The sequence below is a fragment of the Sorex fumeus genome, unplaced genomic scaffold (genome assembly GCF_029834395.1).
Source record: "Sorex fumeus unplaced genomic scaffold, SorFum_2.1 ptg000009l, whole genome shotgun sequence".
Classification (NCBI taxonomy): Eukaryota; Metazoa; Chordata; class Mammalia; order Eulipotyphla; family Soricidae; genus Sorex; species Sorex fumeus.
In genome coordinates this window covers 34,878,785-34,893,727 of record NW_026606066.1, presented here as the reverse complement: position 1 = coordinate 34,893,727, position 14,943 = coordinate 34,878,785, and the positions used below count along the sequence as shown (strand labels likewise).

Sequence of the window (14,943 nt, the reverse complement as noted above, 5' to 3'; positions counted from 1 at the left end):
GAATGAAATTAATAGTTGTCTATCATAAATGTTTCAGAATTTATAAAATGCTGAGCATTTTTAGTGGGAGCTAGAGAGAAGGCATGTGGGAAGACCTGAAGTACACTGGAAAAAAATAGATAGAGAGAAAAGATATGCAGAGAAAAAGAAATGGGTGAAGAGGGAAAACGAGAGAGTCAGAGTAGGAACTGGTTAATTAAATGGGAAATAGTTAGAATGCTGTCAAATAGCATGTCAGACCACAGACTGCCTGAACAAGGGGAAAACAGAGAAACGTATAAATGTTCCAACAATTAAGTAAATGTGAATTTTCTTCTACCACTATTATGTGTAAAGAAGGTCATTATAAGAATTAAGGTGTAGATTATTACAATATAATTACAAATAGTCAAGGCTTGAGCTTTTATACATACAAGTCTTCAATTTTCATTAGTGATGATATTTACAGGATACCTAATATTGAAAACTGAAGTTCAACAGAAGAATGAAATATCTATCTACTATAAACATTTTTACATAGGGTGCAGAGAAAATCCGCTATCAACTTATCATTCTCATTTTAGTTAATATCGAATATTAGACAGAGATGAATGTAAACTCTCATATCCTAAAGTGACTTGGACAATTTCGTCTGGACAGGATATGAACCAGACCTTCAAACATCCCTTTAATGTTTAACATTCTGTGAATCATTAGCAAAGGTTTTAATAAATTCTTTTATCATACACCAAAACATCCTCTGGAGTGTTTTTTGTATGGCTGGATAGTAGAGGTCTGAACAACTTGGCTCTGTCAGAAACACCAAAGTTATTTTGTGACAAATTAGAAAAAGTATATCACTGGTTAGGATATAGGGTCCTGGGATGTGTAAAAGGCATAATTAAATTGAAAAATACTGTGTGATAGAAATGTATATGTTTATAAATGAACAAAGCATGGCAAGAGGATTTAACTAACAAGATAGGAATGAAACCTTGGATAGACTGAATGGGAGAGAGAAAATGAGAAAGAGATCAGTACACTGAGCACATGTAACACTAAGAAACACATGAATCAGCTTACTTCTACTAAGAGTAATCACTAATAACATATTTTCTCTCACTCGCAAGAGAAAATTAGCATTCAATATATACAGGAAAATAGTGCTATGGCTTAATAATGCCTGTATGTCATAGTATTGTTCTGAATGAATGAAGGAAAAGATTCCTACTGTTTTTTCAATCTTGTCTTTTTCTTTCTTCTGCTGCAGAATCGGCCGTAGTGGTGGGAATTCCTCATTGCTTTTTTTGCTGAGGAGATCATTCCCAAGGTGGTAAGCAGCTTCAATCTGAATTGGGGTGAGGATGTCCCGCACATCTTTCTAAGGAAATTAAAATGACATAAATCAATTAATAAATATAATCACATACATGAAAATATTCAGAACCTCTCTTTTCCTGTAGATGAAACCAAATGCCACATCTAGAAGTCAATAAGCATTTCCACTTCTAAACCATATGTAAGTCATTTAAAAGTGTGATTCAACATTTTTAGTTAATATTTTCCTATAGTAAACTTACATAATAAAAACATTACTTTCTCTCAATTTGCGTCTCTCAGTAACATTTTGATTCAATTTGATTTCATAGTGAGTATGAAATATTCTTTTTCTCCTATGCCTTATGGACTTTTCCAAGCTACATTTTTCACAGATTAAGAGTGGCATATAGGGGATTTTGTTTGCTTGTTTGTCTAGTATACTGAATACTAAGCACTCTATTTAATTTTATTTTTATACTCTTCTCAGATATGTACTTTCGAACATCACAAAAGATTTTTTGAATTTATCAATTACACAATTGTAACCCATTCAGAATCTATTCTGCTGTTTGAAATTTGAATTCATTATTAATTTTTGCAAAATTTTAGTTCTAATCTTATTGTAGGTGGTTGAGAATTCTTTGAGATTATATTTTAAACTACTCTTTTCAACCTCAAAGAAATATTTCTTGAGTTTATTAAAATATTTAATTTAATATATCTTAATCTTTGTTTCTATATGCAAGAATTAATTTTAACAACACTTTCTTTTAAAGCACTTTCTCATGAACTTAAAAACTATTATATATTCATTTGATTATTCAGCAGTCTCATTAAGGAATGATCACATTATTATCAAAATCTTTTGCTAATATACGTAAGTACAAATAATACATAATAAGAGAGGAACTTCAAAAGTTTTATGTACCAGTTAAGAAAGCATTTCTCTAGATAGTAAATGTATATAGAATCTCAATTGTATGAATTTCAGGCAATATTCAAAACATGACATATTTTATAAGATCGGTTTCACAAATATGCCTTAGAAATGAAATTTTTCAGTATTAAGACTCCTAATTCTCTTAAATTAGAAGTCAGACAAATAACTTTGGTGGGTCTTCTTGGGGACTCTCAGTAGTCCCCAAGGGTGGACTCTCAGTAGTGCTCTGGGCTTATTCCTGACTCTGAACTCAGAAATCACTCCTGGGGTGGGAGAGGGTGATCTTGGGGGACTATGTGGGATGTTGGGGATTGAACCTGGGTTAGTTATATGCAAGGCAAGTGCTTACCCACTGTGCTACTGCTTCTGCTCCTGGACAAATAATTTTTACTAATAAAATAATATGTGAGCATTCACAAAAGTATGCAGTTGACAGTTTTTAAATTGCATAAAATAAAACATGTTTATGACAAATTTGCTAAAAGGTACCTTAGATACAACAAAGACGAAAAGTAAAAATGACCTCACTTGAGAGGGCAGTTACCATTCAGATATAGTCACTTACACAGGAACTATGTAGGTTTTTTAGTTATTATGGAAACTATAGTCAAATGATATTTGAAAAATTAGTCATAAACTCTGAAGTCTTTAATATTAAAAAATTTTAAACTTAAATTTTGTATTTAACTCTGTTTTCAGATGCCATTTCAATCAATAGTTTGTCTCAGTTTGAAAGACTCATGAAGTCTTTCTTCACCAAATAAGAGAGAGAGAGACTCAAATGTTTCACCATGGTAGAAGTATTACATATATTATGCCAGATGAGTCTTTCAGTGGATTCATGACACTGTAATTGACAGACCTCAAAGAGAGTAATGTCAGTGAATATTCTCTCTATAAGCATCTCAAGATTGGATCGTATCTAAAACATAACTGTCTAGAAGCAAATAAAGAAGAGATTATTTTCAACATTCATCATTTAATTATCCCTAATGGGTGGGGTAAAAATAGCGATCACACAGATGATTGCTATCCTTTTTATATAAACATGCATGTTTTTGATAAAAAAATCAATGAGGTGAATTAATAAACATGACATCACATAAATACTGTATCACATTATTAATACATGTACAAAATAGTTGAAAAGCAAATAGACTGACAGCAGAGTGCTGGGGTTCACCCTCAGATCCAATACTCATTCTTCCTGTAACTGAGCAGATTAGTTTGGCAATCATTCAATGATGTCACTTGAAAACGGAAGTAATGACTGCTTGTGGCTATTATACTTATACCTTCTTACAAAGATTTATGACACAAGTAAAAACACTTTGCATAAAGCCTGTCACTTAGTAAGGACTCAATAAATGTCAGATGTTGTAATTATTTTGTGTATGTTTTTCCAATGTAACCATGGAAAAAAAATAAGTAATTACTGAATTTCTTTTTAATTCAGGTTTAAAGAGCAGAATGTTCCTATATGGTAGGTCAATTTTGGTAGGCTAATCTAAAAAGACTCATAGAAATTAATGGCAACAGCATTCTAAGACCCCAGAAGAACATGTCAAAGAACACCAAATAGAAATGCCTTATTTTGGATATCATGGAAAATTTATAATAAATTCTGGTGAAAAACTGAAATAAATTAAAAAATTTACACCATCAATCTAGAAACACTAAATGAAAAAAGTTATAGAACAATAATTAGATTTGTATTAACTTGTAGGTTCCTGGAATATTTGGAGTATGAATCAAAGTACTCAAAATAGTTTACTTTTCCATTCTTTCTATAAGAGATGATTTTTAAAAATTACTTGGTAAGCAATAATCTCCACATTAAACCTTGACCATATAGGAATGCTGCAAATCAAGGTCCAAATCCCAAGTTATCAACTTGTGAAAACGGAACAGCTTGAAGCCCTGAGTATTACAATAGCAAACTTGATTAAATTATTCCCAAGGTGTAGGAGCTAGACAGCCACTGATTGTCCCTCCACATGTCCACTGTTTTAATTCTTCTCAACAAGCTCGCTTTGACCAAATCACATGTTATCTAATTCATACTAATTTTCCACAAGGTCTTGTCTACATCTGGTGTATATTACTTTCATTATCCTAATTAGCTATTAATTATGCTTTTCTCACAATATATAAAATGTACGTGCACTCTTGAAAGAATTGTATGACAGATATTCACACTTATTTAACTTTAACAGCTCTACCTAAGGACAAAAGCTATCAGAAAAATTTTCAAGTGACTAATTAAGTATTTGGGAGTGAAAAGTAGATTTGCTTAAAATATTTTGTTAAAGTGAGCATGTGCTATAATGAAAATATTTTATGGCTATTACATAAAATAGGATACCCACAAGTATGCAGATTAGCACATGCTTAGAATTACACAGTCTGTTCTGTTTGACTTCCATGGAAATTTATTTCTATGGCCAACTTGAGAAGTCAACTGTAGGCCATTTCTTCTTGTTTTATTATGGAGTGAAGGAATTTGTCTAAAATAGTTTACTGAAAGAGTCAGGAATGTTTACAAAATAATGAGTGAAAGGATATTGATATATAAACAATTGAAGATGTCGCTTCATGGTCTTACTTTGTCAGAGGCAAGGGTGGGGATACGAAATGTCACTCATAAATCCAAACATCTAGTGCACAGGATGAGCACATAACATGAATACATAAGAGGAGCAGGGAGACATAATCTATACTTCAAAGAATAATTTTAAGCAAGTAATCTGATCAGGTTTGTGTCTTTTAAATGCTTCTCTCACACCAACAGGAGGAATGGGATGGGTAAAGAGAAGGTTTGATTTTGAAGCACAGATTAGAATTTTAATCAGTACTATCATTTGTCACTGTAATCACTTAATTTAGTAAACCTGGTTTAAGAGATAGAGAACTTTCAAATACATGGCATTCCAACTTCCCGAGTGATGACAACACTCTCATTATTTTTGTAATGACTATAACATCAATACAATAAAACAGTAGACCAATAGAACCATTATAACAATAAAATATTCTTAGATTTTTCCTTTCAGAGTTCTTTTAATAGCATCAAGAGCCCATCATGCATAAATTCATTAAATATCAATTTATGTTCTGCCATGAGTGATGAGTTGAGTTAGATCTAGAAATACAAACATGAAAATGATACTGTTCTCAAAACATTTTGCAATCTAATCATTAGCATGCTCAATCATCAATTCATTTCTAGAATTTCACAGTGTAATTACTTTCACTTAGATTTTTAGTGGAAATGTAAACATACATGGATAAGTTTACAGTGTACTATAGATAAAATATAATATAAAATAAAATTTATAAACTATTTTTGTATAAGTATAAATGTATATAATATGAATATGAAAGTACAAAGTATATTTACTAATCAAGATTACTAAAATGTAAGGTTTAGAAATTGCCTAGATTTACAGTAAAAAATAATTTTACTCCAGAGAGATATAAAGCTGAAATCTGGGAAATTTAGGAAAAGAACAGAATGAACTACTACTATGTAGGTTAGCAAGTTAGTACCATGAATTATTATACAGCACACCAAGGTCACACACTGAACCTCAGGATACCAATGGGGTAAGACTTTTTTGGTCTTAACACTAGAATAAATACTTCCAACTTTCACTGCAAATGTTGTGGGAAGGAAGAGAAATCTCTTCATGTACTATTCCCATTCTCTTCTCAGATATTCATGAGTATTCATTCCATTGAGACTAGCCGAGAAATATCTATGAAAATCTTAAGGGAAGTCCAACTTTCATGTTGCTTCAATATTACTAAAATGTGCTACAAAACGCTGATCAGGTCTCTCTAAATCAAGAGTCTCAAAAATTAATCCTTGTTCTAAGATCTTGTCCTAATCTCTAATATTTAATAAAGATGCATAATTCAATATAGCAAAGGCAGACTTATTTTCATATTCTTACATGTATGGGGAAACATTTCCATATAGAGAAGTGATGTTAAAGAGATGAGTATTTTAATACATAAGATATATACTGTTCTAAAAAAATCATTTCTAATATCACAGAAATCTTTTGTGAACTCGACTCTAAATTTCAAGCAGTTCTATTTTTCAAAGGTTCAGTAATGTTATGGCCTCAATATCAAATAAAGATTGAAAAAATTATTAACTATGACACAATGAGTTTTTTAAAGCAAAACAAAAATAGAACTTTTTTAATCAAAATACTTTCAAAATACTTTTGAATATTTTGCTATTTTTGATAAAAATATTTTTATCAAAATACTTTCTTTTGATTTTCTCAAGAACAAATTTTGACCAAGTAAAACAATACAACATTTTAATAATATATAGACTAAGTAGAATTGAGAGAACTGATATATCTAGCTAAACACATAAATCACCAGAGTTCAGAGCAACATACATTTTACATGTACATATTAGTGCTGTAGATGCTTAGGGAATTGTTGAAATTTATTTACTAGATTCCAAGATTTAGGGCTGAAACCAAAAATGGGAATACTAAAGAGAATAATGAAAAATGAAGTTTTACAATGACATCTGGTTTTGCTAAAAGTAAAATTCTTGTCTTTCATCAAAGGACACAATAGGTTTTATATGTATATTTTAGAGATGTTCACATGTGTAAGATAATGAAGGAATTTTGAATAAGAACATAAACAAAATTCAATACTTTTTTCACCTTCAAGATTTCAATGACTCTTACATATTATAATACTGATGGAACTTTTCTAGCTAATTGCTTTAATATTCAACTCAAATAATTTACTGATCCTACTAGGATCTCTAAATTCAATTTGCTCTCCATCCTTTAATTTCTATATTATATTCCCCCCTTTTTCCTTAATAGATAATAAAACAATGCACCTGCATACTTGCCCCATCAACTCACTCATCCCTCCCTTTCTTCACGTTCTTACTCACATCTCTGAATAATTACAGTTTTCAAATTTGAATACAATTGGGGGAAAACCCTATAATCCCACTAACTAATCCCAAGTACCATGACTGTAGCAAACTCTAAGTCTGTCTCACATGTACGCTGTCTCACATGTAAAACACTACACATCTTATTCTCTCACTCTCCTAGAAAAATATTACATATATTCTTTCCAAATTCCAAAGACTTCCCCCATTCCTATAGATAGAAATCTGCTTCCTCTTTTTTTCACTGAGTAATTAAAGCAATAATAAGAGAACTTCCACAGTCCTCCCAACCACACCTACCTAACATCTGCAAGACAGATGAACTACAAATATGCTTATCTAGGACTATAACCTTTACTTATCATTTAATCCCACCACTCCAGTATTTTCAAGAACTTTGCTCCAACTATTACATCCTCTCACCACACAACTGGAAAAGAAAATCATCATGAAATTATGCTATGTATCCCATTTTAAAATAAGCAAGTCTTCATTCTACCTCTCTTTGTTAGACGCTGACTCCCAACTCAATCTCTTTGGTCTCCACTGGAGCAAAGATCTGTGCAAGTATAACCTGCTTTGTCCACAGTTCATCTCTTCGTTTTTTCTATAGTACTAAAAGTGTTCCCTGAAAAACTATTGTTGCAAACAACTGATGGCCTCCTTATTGCTACACCTAATAATCAGCTTCAGGACTCATCTTACTTGACTAAGCAGCAGATTTAAAAACTTTATCGCTTCTTTTTGCTCTGTATCATTCACTTCACTTCTGAGGAGTGCAACACGTTCCTCAATTTCTTCCTTATTAACTTGTCAATCTCATTTCTTTTATAAGCCTTCTCTTCTCTCCAGCCTACTCAGTAGCATCCCAGAAAACACACATGTACCCTAATCTGTGCTGATCACTGCTGTACCAGAAAGATTTATCAACCTCATGCCAAAAGATTTATGCCTCTCTGCAACTTCAGGTTAGTATATAAAAATGTTAACTTAACACTTGAAAGTAAAACAGGTCTCTCCAGCTTGGCTGGTTTACAAATGAACTCCAGAATTTCCTACCTCAAATCTGTTTTCCTTGCAATACTATTTCTATTGATGAAAACTACATTGTTAGAATTGCCTGGGCTAAAGACTCTAAAATCATCCTGGAGTCTCTATTGCTTAAATGCATTTGTTTGCAAGTTATACTGGAACTATCTTTAACAACTTTTCACTAAAACTACTGTTATCATCTTCACTGTAACCATGATCTCTCAGCTGCATCCCTTTTTGTCAACTTTGATACCTATGATCTAGTCGCAATATAGAAGCAAGAGTATGGATGGTACTTTTTTTAGTATGAAAATCAGATCATGTCGTTTTTCTTTGTTCAATAATAGATCTTTATTGCTATGATATGATTTGACCTTTTTCCTCTACTTGCCTCTAGTTCACATTTCTGATCCTTGTCTTTTCATTATTTTCTAAATAAGTAATAATCTGGCTTTGAGGCAGTTATTGTTACCCAGATTTTTTCTCTTGTGATACAATCCTAGATCACACCTTGAGAATCTCTGATCTAGGACTGTATCACGAGAAAAAATCTGTTCTCAAGCCAGTAGCATTAACATCACCAGAGTACATTGTAGAATAGCAAATTCTCAATCTACTCACTGAAGATCTGCTGAGTTACTAACTCAGCAACTTTAGCATCAACAAACCCTCCTGGTGATTCTGTTGCATAATATATAAGTTAAGAACTACTGTTCTATAGAGCCACTTATAGTTTTTAATTTAATTTTTCTTTTTATAAGGTTTTGTAACAATAATTTATAACATTCACAATTTTAACACCAAACCCACCACCATTACACCTTCCCACCACCATTATTTCAAATTTTCCCACCACCACCCAAGCTTGCCCCAATGGCATATCCTAAATGATTTATTTTGTATTGCTTGTTATGATTAATCTTCTAAAATTATCCAAAAAGGTTTCCTTAGAGAAAATTATGTAATCTACTCATAGTTAACTTCTCATACTTTCAAGTATTGGCTCAAATATTGTCTCCTAGTGAAGGTCTACATTCCTTCTATGGTGCTGCATAGCTTTCGACACTGTTATCCTTTATGCCTTTTAGCATCACTATCTTCTAACAAGCTGTAACATCTACAGCATCTAAAAAATATATACTTTTATTATATATTTGCTTATCTCACCCACTAGACTATATCTATATAAAAGACAATTTTATATATATGCATTATATATATATGTATGCATTATATAGGTATGCGTGTATATAGACATCTATGTGCATGTAACCACATGAATATATATGCATGTATATGTATATATATATAAACTATAGTTTGTTTGGGGCCATACCCAGCAAGTGGTGCTCAGGGCTTATTCCTGGCTCTACACTCAGGGATTATTTCTGTGCTCAGGGGCCATATGGGTCGCTGGGAATTCAACTCAGGTCAGCTGAGTGCAAGGCAAGTGCCTACCCACTGTACCAATGTGCCAGCGAGTAAGAGCAAGAAAATTTTCATGTTTTATTCACTACTCTGCATGTGTCTCAAACTGACACAATGTAAGAACTCAAAAAATATTTACTGAAGTAGACATATAGGTAAGTGGTAAATTGAGAAATACATCCAACAGAAACAACTATATTAGGCAAGAATGCTCAAGCAGCAGGCAGGGAGTCTGCTGAGAGGTGGGGGCTCAAAGCCTTAGTACATAATTATGCTGTCACCCCACTGCACTGTAACAAGTGCTAAGGCAGAATGTTTGTTATGCAGATTAACTATTAATGATGGATATATATTATGGAAGAAGGGAACAATCCACGCATCCTGACCACCAGGCCTTTTCATTTTACATTATTATTAAAAATGTAGAATTCTTTAGTTACATGTCCTATATTTTCAGATTATAGAAATACAGCAGTGCTTTGGAATGCCCTGGATACCATCCTTGTGGGAACAGAAAAGGCAATCATTCTATTTTCGTATCTGCTTAAATGACAGAATCCAAGGTGGGGACAAATGCTTCTATAGCTTAGGTTAGTCAATTTTGAGACTAACGTTGGGGCCACATATAGAACATTTATAATCCTTGTGTTCTTCCTTGTGTTACAAAAGAAGTGTACTAGCCTTTACTCAATCTATATATATGTATATATTATATATATTATATATATATGTGTTATACTATGTCCCAACAGAAGCAAAGATTGAGGAAAGAAAAAATTATTGGAAGACATGCAGTTCAATCTTTTTAAAAGAGTACTGCTAGGTACCAATCACAGAAACTAAATGATTTTGTTTCCTACTGATGACAATGTTCAAAGTCAATGGTTATAAACTACCGCAGTGGACACCATAGTGACTGGGTGACAGTAAAAGTGTATGCTCAACACATGTGGACATTTCTAGTAAACTCTCCTGTCTACTATAAAATTATTTCAAGGAAAGTATTCATCTGATGAACCCTTACTAGAAGAAGCAAAGCAAAGAAACATAGAACTAAATAAATCAGACTAATTTTCTTTTTTTACACAAATTCAACACACCATATTTCGAAAGTTCTAATTCTGTTCCTATTATTACCTTTATTTTGTCCATCTTATTGCATTTAAATGGCCCCAAGGTTAGTCTCAAAATTGACTAACCTAAGTAAAAATCACAAATTAGCAGGATTTAAAAATTTACCCTCTTTGACGGGGGGCGTTCCGGCCCATCCTTCACGCCCTACCGAGGTCACCAGTTGCCCCCCACGAGCGGCTCTCTGGCATGGCCATCACTCCAGAGCACAGAAACCAATCTCTTAATTATCTGACTCTCAGTAGAAATACTTCCAGGGTTAATAAGTAAAATAGCAGAAATCCAAAACCAGACATCTTTTAATTCTTGAACCCAGTTGTAGAAAGCAAATCATTTCACAATGCTTTTTCAGCATGGCTGATTTGGGGGGGTGGGTAAGGTAAAGGTAAAGGCCCTCCCGTTGATCGTCGATTTGCTCGAGCGGGCCCAGTAACGTCTCCATTGGAGACTTTGTTGTTACTGTGTCTGGCATATCGAATACTCTCGGTAGCTTACCAGGCTCTCCGAGAGGGGCGGAGGAATCGAACTCGGGTCGGCCATGTTGGCCGCTTAGTAAGGCGAACGCCCTACCCGCTGTGCTATCGCTCTCTAAATAATAATTCATTCATTCATTCATTCATCATCCTGTTAATCGTTGATTGCCTCGAGCAGGCCCCAGTAACGTCTCTTTCATCCTAGCCCTGAGATTATATTCAAGGCTTTATAGGAGAATGAGACCCATCATTGTTACTGGTATTTGGCATATTTGGTGCGCCACGGGGAGTTTTCCAGACTCTGCCCTGTGGGCAGGCTATATTCGATAGCCTGCAAGTTTGTCCAGAGTAGGAATGGGATAATGAGATATCATAAAAAGATGTTCTGATAAGATGTCGCGCGGCCGCGAATGCGGCTGCGCGGTTCTGGGAGCTGCATTTTGTAGTCTCTGAGTCTTGGCCGCTGATGGGATTACACGGCGCCAGGGGGCCAGGTGGTGGGTGTGACCCCCGCCTACTGGAATTTGGAGGATCTGGGTGGAGGATGCTCGACTCCAATTCGAGTAGGCTTGGAGATCTCGGCCCCGGAACCCGCGTGGCTTTGTCCCTCTGCCAGTACCTTCATGTGCAGTCAGTCTCCTGCCCCTGCGCCTGGCTGTTCCTCGCCGGGGTCCCTTGGAGGGGAGCGGGTTGAGCTTTCCTCCCCACCCCGACCAGGGCTCCGGCAGCCGAAGACCTCCAGGACCAGCCACCACCATGCTGAGACCACTCTCCGCACACATGAAGGTACTGGCAGAGGGACAAAGCCACGCGGGTTCCGGGGCCGAGATCTCCAAGCCTACTCGAATTGGAGTCGAGCATCCTCCACCCAGATCCTCCAAATTCCAGTAGGCGGGGGTCACACCCACCACCTGGCCCCCTGGCGCCGTGTAATCCCATCAGCGGCCAAGACTCAGAGACTACAAAATGCAGCTCCCGGACGAGACCAGTGCAGTCAGTCTCCTGCCCCTGCGCCTGGCTGTTCCTCGCCGGGGTCCCTTGGAGGGGAGCGGGTTGAGCTTTCCTCCCCACCCCGACCAGGGCTCCGGCAGCCGAAGACCTCCAGGACCAGCCACCACCATGCTGAGACCACTCTCCGCACACATGAAGGTACAAATAATAATGGTGCAACTTTTATCGAAACAATGAAGCTAGTCAAAGTAGACAGAGTGTTAACTAGAACTCATCTGCCCCACAGACATTGGGGGTGTGTGTGGGGGGGTTATTGCGGTTCTTCGTGGTGAAAAATAAGTATTGGTAAAGGGAATTGTGATTGATATTTGCACGACCGAGACCTAAACATGAAAGCTTTGTAACTTTTCCCAAAGCGATTCAATAAATAAATAAATAAATAAAAATTTACCCTCTTTAATCCTCTACAATATATATAATCATTATTTTAAATTATATTAAAATCATTCTGCTTTTTAGCCTTCAAACTCTAATGCTTTATTCTAACAACAAAAATTGTTAAGAAAAATAGCATAGGGATTATGCTCTTAGCATTTAGTATTGTACTGGAGCCTGGATGCTTGTTTATATTTGCTTGGATAAAGTATTTAAGGGAAAATTAAGTTCTGAGACTACTATTTGAAATTCAAAAAAAAAAAAATCCTGGGAGAAGTTTGGATTTTTTCTGTCAACAGATTTTTCTGATGAAAGATTCCATTACCTATGAAAATGATCTTCATTATTTCATATGATAAAATTGGAACAATACAAAACAAAAATAATGATTATTTTGAGAATGATTGTTTTAAAGAAAATAAATCTGAATGTGGTTATGCTTTGGTAGGATATGAACAATCATGAGAGCTATTTTCCTGGCCCACAGATGATTGCACCCTTCTTCCTCCCCCCCTTCCACACACACACACTCACAACTGTGCAAGTTCCCACTGACATCACCAACAATGCTGGCACAGATACAAGATAAAATCCTAAAGCATCACGCTGGATTCTGCTGCTTTGTCAGAGCCATATCAAAAACCAAACCAAAAAACATTCCTACTTATTCTCCTATTCCCCAAATAGATCTGAGGCTCAACAGAACTATTTAATGCACATTTCTGACCAAGTCTATAAATAAGAACAAAAAAATTGCAGTATAAAAAAGGTAACAATTTAGTCCCAGAAGAAAATACAGCTCTTAGGGGACACGCCTAAAACATATCCAGGATTTGTTCCTCAGCACCACACAGGCAGTTGAGCAACAAGTGCTATAAGTCTGGAGACTTCTGAGCATGACCAGGTGTGGCCCTGGAGCTACCCCCATCATACACTGAAGTGCAGGATGACCAGGGGAATCTGTGACACCATGCCTCCCAGGCAGCAGCACATCCTCAGGCTCTGGCACTAAAGTGCCAACTATCATTACAAGTAGCTCCAGGTCCCCCTAACACTGCCTGGGAGATCCTCTAGAATAAGAAAAATAAAAACATAAAAAATTGAATAAAGTGTTTACTCTGTGTGTGTATACATGCTGACGTGTGTGTATATTCTTTAATAGAAACTAGTTGAAATTACCCGCATAAATGCTTGATAGGTGTGACAGTTGGCTATTTTGTGTGATACTTTTATGCTTCCTGTTATCACATCAGAACTTCCATTAGAAGAAAAGTGGAACCTGGATGGGGTCTCTGCCTTTCGGTTCACATCCAGACTCATGTTATAGAGTAACTCTGCAAAAGATGTAAAGAGAATCACAATTAACACATGTATCTAAAAGCATTTTATTTTTATGAGCAAGAGTTACACAAAATTCTATAAATATATTACTGTTTGTTTGTTCAATGGCTTTAAGATATTAACCTGAAATATCATAGAAGAAATTATTAAAAAATACAAATCTCAAAAACATTTTATAAAAAAAACCAAACTGTCCTCTATGTTTCTATTTTTTAACAGTATTAACAACTTTGATTATTTGCCAAATCTTCTCACATATGAATGAGTTAAAACTTCAAGACCAGTTTAATAACTTTAAGGTCCAGAGTAAGATCTCAGATCTGAGTGTGTTTTTTTTCCAACATCTGAATAAGGGAGTAAAAGGAGTATGACACTTTGATGTCACTTGAGAAAGTTTTTCCTTCTGTAGTTATATATCTGGGACTCCGCACCAAGCTGTTTTCACTGGGGGCGCACCAGAGGGGGGTGGGCAAGAGTCCTCCCGCCCCAAGAGACCCAGCCCTGGCAGCCGACCTTCACTATCCAATCACTGCCACATTCCAGGCCACTTTCCGGACCACGCGGCCGTGACATCATAAGACTCTTCCTACCCATTGTCCTAATTACCACACCATGTTTGATGGAGTTCATACAGTAGGCAACAAATCATAGAGAGAAACATATATATATATATATGTATATATATATATATATATATATATATATATATGCCTCTCGGAGAGCCCATCAGTCTACCAAGAGTATCCTGCCCACACGGGTAGAGCCTGGCAAGCTCCTGTGGTGTATTCGATATGCTAAAACCAGTAAATATAACAGATCTCATTCCCCTGATCCTGAAAGATGAGTAAAAAGAGGCTGCTAAAATCTCAGGGCTGGGATGAATAGACATTACTGGCACCCGCTCAAATAAATCGATGAACAATGGGATAACAGTGACAGTTATATATCTGATTTTTCATACTGTTGGCTTT

At 35.5% G+C, this 14,943-nt stretch overlaps 1 protein-coding gene across 1 annotated transcript in view; it reads right to left on the bottom strand.

Moving 5' to 3' along the window:
* The window catches only part of ITGA4 (integrin subunit alpha 4), an 88,532-nt gene that overhangs the window by 26,742 nt on the left and 46,847 nt on the right, over positions 1–14,943 (bottom strand). Inside the window, exons 15-16 of the mRNA XM_056110224.1 lie at positions 13,811–13,965; positions 1,211–1,360 (exon numbers count right to left, since the gene is read on the bottom strand). Of these exons, the coding sequence (XP_055966199.1) occupies positions 1,211–1,360; positions 13,811–13,965 (305 nt within the window). The remainder of the gene's footprint in view (positions 1–1,210; positions 1,361–13,810; positions 13,966–14,943) is intronic.